Source organism: Pterocles gutturalis, unplaced genomic scaffold (assembly GCF_000699245.1).
Source record: "Pterocles gutturalis isolate BGI_N339 unplaced genomic scaffold, ASM69924v1 scaffold19497, whole genome shotgun sequence".
Lineage (NCBI taxonomy): Eukaryota > Metazoa > Chordata > Aves > Pterocliformes > Pteroclidae > Pterocles > Pterocles gutturalis.
Genome location: NW_010115868.1, coordinates 229 through 5,835, shown reverse-complemented (window position 1 = coordinate 5,835; position 5,607 = coordinate 229). Strand labels below are relative to the sequence as shown.

Below are 5,607 nucleotides of genomic sequence, written 5' to 3'. Positions count from 1 at the left end.
GGTGGATGCCAGCAGCAGCCCCCTCATGCCGTGCCCATGCCCCGCTGTGACAGCGGGCCCTGACTGAACAGCCCCTGACAAGCTGGTCTGTCCCCAGTGCTGCCGTCCCAGGCCCCCATCCCAGCGAGGGGCAGCAGAGCCGGCCGGCAGCGGTCCCCCAGTCCCCGTCCCCGCTGCTTCATCTTGTGTTCGGCCACAGAGCGAGAAGGGGGGGCTTCACCCCTGAGCAAGCGGTGACTTCCACAGACGTTTTTTCACAACCTCCGCTTTCCAGAGGTTGTGTTCAGCATCCTAGGCAGAGGTTGTGTTTAGCATCCTAGGCAGAGGTTGTGTTTGTAGCATTGATTCTCTTCACCACTCCTCAAATCTCTCCCTTCCATGCCAGCCCCGAGCCTCCCTTCACAGGTCAGCTTTTCCCACAGCAGGAGATGGAGCAGCCTTAGCTGTCAAAAAGGGCTTGGGGGATGGGATTTAGTTTCACATTTGTTTGACCAGCATTGGAATGTTGGCTATTTATTGGTTATTTATATAACTTCGGTTATTCACATATTTCGCTCCTACCACACAATGCCACTAATCCTAGCAGTTCTACAAATCAGCAAGTCTCAAACCAGCAATTCTTCCAGACGCTTCCTAAACTTCAGCAATTTCCTGATATGAGTTCTTTGTCTGAAGAAGATCTAAACCTCTGATTGTTTTTTTCCAAGAGCCTCATCACAGCCAGAGAAACAAATTCAATAGTCAAACATTTACAAATTAGTGTACCCAATAATTCTCCAAAGAAGCAGTGATTATAATTCCACCCATAGAATTATTTGGAGGTAGGCATCACCAGGCACTCCAGTGGCATTCCCATGCCCCTCAATCCCCCTCATGGCTCCTGTAAATAAAGGATGTCCCCAGAAATGGCCATTCTGCACTAAGCTTCTTCCACTGTGGCAGGACCAAGGCTGGGGAAGCCCATGGGTCTCTGCTCCCAGCGAGCGAATTCCTGTTCTCCGTGGGCAGGCTGACGGAGGCTGACAGCAGAAGGTTTGGAGATGGAGGTGGCAGAAGATCTGTAAGCAGACAGGAGTCTCCAAGGATGAGCCAGACGGGGATGCAAGAGGTCAGGGTGGCCACAGCAGAACCTCGTGGAAGGACAAACCTCCTCAGGTCTCAGGACACAGTTTGAGCTGGGACCCCTTACCCACCCAGAACCAGGGGTGGATTTGCTCCCCCGCAAACATGGTTTGCGGGAAAGTGAAAATCACAGCCTCGCTGTCCACATTGATGAACATCACCTGCCCTCCTGCATGGTCCAGACAGATCCGCACCCGCTGGGGGATCGTGCCAGGAAGGACAGGGGTGGGAGATGGGGAAGTGAGAGCCTGGAACATCTCCTTATACTGGCCCACTGCCCAGATCCCCCCCGTGGGGCTCATGTCAATCTGTCCCTTCCTCTTCACAGACTCCAGGGCCACCCCCACAGCCCAGCACGACCCATAGCCCACCTCCACCTCCCAGCACGGTCGCCCTGAGTTGAATCCCTCGCAGCCCAGCACACAAGGCCACGGGTTAAATCGCTCCGGGTTGTCCAGCCGGCTCTGCTGTGTGGATCCGCGCATCACGCTTCTCTGATCTTCAGACAAGACAAGCCAGGACTGAGCTGTGTCTGGATCCAGAGTCACGTTCACTGCGAGAGGGAGGATGGGTCAAAGAACAAGGGGTAGAGATCAGTGCTGGGAAGAGTTTCATCATGCTGGGTCCATATTTGGGAGGAAACCTGGAAATGCTTTTCTTCTAGAAAGTGCTTAGCTCAAAACAGGGAGCAGCTCTGTGCCCTGAGCCAGGGTATGGGGAAGACTCACCGTCCCCAAAACACATGTCGCATCCCTCGCAACCAGGGTTAATCGAGGAGGCTCCCCAGCAGAACCCACCTTTTGTGTACAGTCCCAGTGATTCCTCCACTCTCTCCCCTTGGTCAGTCGCCAAAGCATCTGAAAGAGCGATGAACCCAGAGGTCACCTGTGACGCCTGGTAACACCACCAACACAGGGACGTGGTTTGTGGAGGCCAGCTCCGGAGAAACACTGCACCCTTCCTCTCTTCTCCGGCGCACACGCTGCCCGCTGTGCCCACCAGCTTGTCCAGCCGAAGCTGGAAGGAAGAAACATAAAACAGCAGCAAAAAAGAACCTGGGGCTACCTATCACGAATTGGACATGGACATAGTGCAGCAGCATGTCTAGAGGGTCACCAAGATGGTTTGAGGAGTTGTGGGATCTTCATCTTCAGAGACATTAATAGAATCCCAGAATGGTTTGGGTGGGAAGGGACCTTAAAGCCCCCCCAGTGCCCCCCCCTGCCATGGGCAGGGACACCTCCCACTAGCCCAGGTTGCCCAAAGCCTCATCCAGCCTGGCCTTGAACCCCTCCAGGGATGGGGCATCCACAGCTTCTCTGGGCACCCTGGGCCACTGCCTCACCCCCCGCACAGGAAAACATTTCTTCCTCACATCTCATCTCCATCTCCCCTCTTGCAGCTTCAAACCGTTCCCCCTCGGCCTGTCCCTGCACCCCCTGATCCAGAGCCCCCTTTCAGAATTCAACTGGAGAAAACACAGAGCAATCCCACCTAGTGGTACCTGCTTTGAGCAGAAGTTTGGAGTAGATGACCTCCAGAGGTCCTTTCCAGACAAAATTACTCTGCACAATGCCAAGCTGTGCCAACAGTCATCTCAGCTACTTCTTTGGGGACGGGGCTCCTCAGCAGGAGAGCATGAGCTGAGAATCATTGGGGCATATTGGGACATCTGGGAGCTGATCACATGCCTGACCCACTTCCAACCATGGAGCAGGTCTGGAGCACGGATCTAGAGCAGAAAGAGCTGTGGCAGCATCCAAGTCAAGCATTGCACAAGGGGTGTTGAAACGGGTTCACATGCACAGCAATTTGTTAGTGGGCTCCATAGCCGATGATGTGACTCAACGCTAATGTTGACTATTCTTTGGGGAAAAATAAAAAAGGCAAGAGAGAGCAGCGTAGGGGGGCTGGGGAGGAAGGAAGGGGAACACCCTCCCACTTTAGCTGTGACACCTCTCCAGTGCGTCCCCAGGGCAGGACACACTACACAAGGTCATTCAGCTTTTTCTCCCTTCTGCAGGGCATTGACAAGCCCCTTCTTTCCACCCCCAGGATGCTTCTCTGTTCTCCTCCAAGATCCCTTCTTTGTACCTGGGTTTTTTTTTGCCGTCTTCTCTAGCGTTGGAGCTTTTTCTGAGCAGCCAGCAGACTCCTCCTTCAGCTCATGGCTCATCCAGTCCTCTTGCTGGAGTTCTGCCCTCTCACACCTGGAGTCGTACAAGCCACAGCATTTATATTCCTCCTTTAACTCAGTCTCTTGCAAGTGCCAGTTGCTAGAGGCCACTTTCCAGCTGAACCAATACACTCCAGAAAGTTCATTCCAATTTTTTTTTTTTTTAAACATAAGAGCATCAACAAGGAGACAGCAGGTCTTACTGGCGAGTTCAGGACTCTGTCCTGATGCTCTAACTGACAATTTTCTATTATGAGTGATGGTGCTGGTGCCCCCAGGCATCCTGTCCCTTCAGAGCAAACCTGCATCACAGCCAAGTGCTGAGCCCTAAGCCGAGGGCACTACGCCCTGGTCTCTACGCCTTGGTGTCGCTACACATCAGTCATGGAGAAGCCAACCAGGCTTGCAACCAGAGACCTTAGAAACGACATGTCCTCCTTGAATATTTCCCCAGGGACAGACTTCTTGGTCGACTCATACTGGTTCATCAGCCTCTGGGAAACTGAAATATGACCATCAATGGGGCATCCCTGGTATCTGAGGTATCCAGCTTTGGTACAGGGCAGGCACCTTTGCAAGCCCAAAGCAGCAGTGTGATGTAAAGAAGAAAGCAACACATACCTGCTCAAACCGTCACCAGCATCCTAGATGGGAGAAAGAGAGAAGCAGCTCAGTGCTACTTATCCTGCACACACATTCCTCACATTCCCCCTACACCGTGAGCAGCAAGGTAAGATTAATAAATAAGGTAATTAAGGTAAGATTAGCTCATCGCATATTTCAGACTTGCTGGTGGCTCACGTGCTGTTTGCCAAGACAGGCTGGCGTCTCAGCAGACCTCACCTGCAAGGACTTGTGTCCTGACAGCTGACACTCCTGCTCCTTGATCAGGCTATTCAGATAAATAATCTTCACGGAGAATTTAGCAGCATTTTCTTGCAATCTTGTTCCAATCTGCTTCTCCAGCTCCCCCAGCCGAGCCAGCAGCAGGCACTCTTGTTCCTCCAGGTACTGTCGCAGCTGCTTAAACTCAGGCACAATCTTCTGCCTCTCTGCCTTCACTTTTTCCTTTACAAGCAGAAACAATCCTCTCAAGGGAGGGTGGGACCACGGAAAGGGACAGGCAGCAATTAAATGCATCCACAGCTTTTGCTTTCCGGTGTGCAGCATGACTGTGGTTCTTGGGGAGCTTATTGTGCACCAACAGCTGGACACAATGAGTCAATCTCCCAGCTCTGAAGGCCAAGAATCAACCTTTCTTCACCCTCCCCAAATGAACTTCTTCCCGGTAGCACTGTGCACCTACCAGATACTCCTGGCAGACCCATTGCTCCTTCCTTTCCTGTTTCTCCAGTTCTCCTTTCTCTCTCCTGAGGCTCTCCAGCTGCGACTGTATTTGCTCCTGCAAGAAGAGACATCCTTTAGGAGCTCCCCATCACTCCCACATATGCTTTGTGTCCATAAAATAGTCTGTTTCCTGGGCTGGATGTAAGCAGCCTCTGGAACTGTGGGTCCAGGACGCTCGCAGAGGTCGGCATGACTGTGAAAAGCAATGAGGGAACATGCAGGGGAGGGGGACTGGGGAGGAACAGAGGAGGAACAGGCAGAAAGGGAGATAAAAGGGACTGGCCATGGGCAAAACAGAGCTGGTCAGCATGCTTGTCTGTCCTACCTTCTCATTACATCCTTTCTTAATGATCTTTTTGCATGATCTCTCTGTAGCCAGTGGGTGTGAGTGTGACAAGGATAAAGTGCCAGTTACAGTGGGGACCAGCACCAGTGGATTTGATGGCAGATGGGGGGTGCAGGTACCCCGGGCTGTGGTCACAGCTCCTGGAGTCAGGGGAGTCTCAGGGTAGCTGCTGGAGCAGGTGGGGGTCCTAAACACCAGACGCCGCACCTGGGAGGGTGTGTGTCCCCAAAACTAGTGACTGGGGGGACTGGTGCGAGTGAGGGGCTCAGCACCAGCAGCTGGATGGAACCACAGCCCCCCTGCCTGGATAGAATACCGGTGGAGTCAGATGCCAAAAATCATATTAAAGACTGATTACTATCACTATCACCACGCTGGTCTGGCAGACAGCAACATGAGGGGGGACATGGGGAGGGGGCCACCAGCGCAGGAAACTACAGCGTCATGTATGTCAACTGCACCACACAGTACTGAGGACAGACTCCCATCACGCCTATGAAAACTTGATACATGCTATGTCAAGCCAGAAAGCGTGGAAAAGAGAACCTGCAGGAACAGGAAGACACTGGTTAAAACACCAAAACAAACCCAAACCAGACAGGGTGCAGGTACAGCA

At 52.8% G+C, this 5,607-nt stretch overlaps 1 protein-coding gene across 1 annotated transcript; it reads right to left on the bottom strand.

Annotated features, from left to right (window-relative positions):
* Positions 1-1,151: 1,151 nt before the first annotated feature.
* Positions 1,152-4,700, bottom strand: LOC104463133 (zinc finger protein RFP-like; the record flags this gene model as incomplete). Its single annotated transcript, XM_010075346.1, has 4 exons — positions 1,152-1,675; positions 1,920-2,139; positions 4,142-4,366; positions 4,605-4,700. Coding segments are annotated over 4 exons (1,065 nt in total), but the record flags the coding sequence as incomplete, so codon positions are not given.
* Between the last annotated feature and the right edge of the window lie 907 nt (positions 4,701-5,607).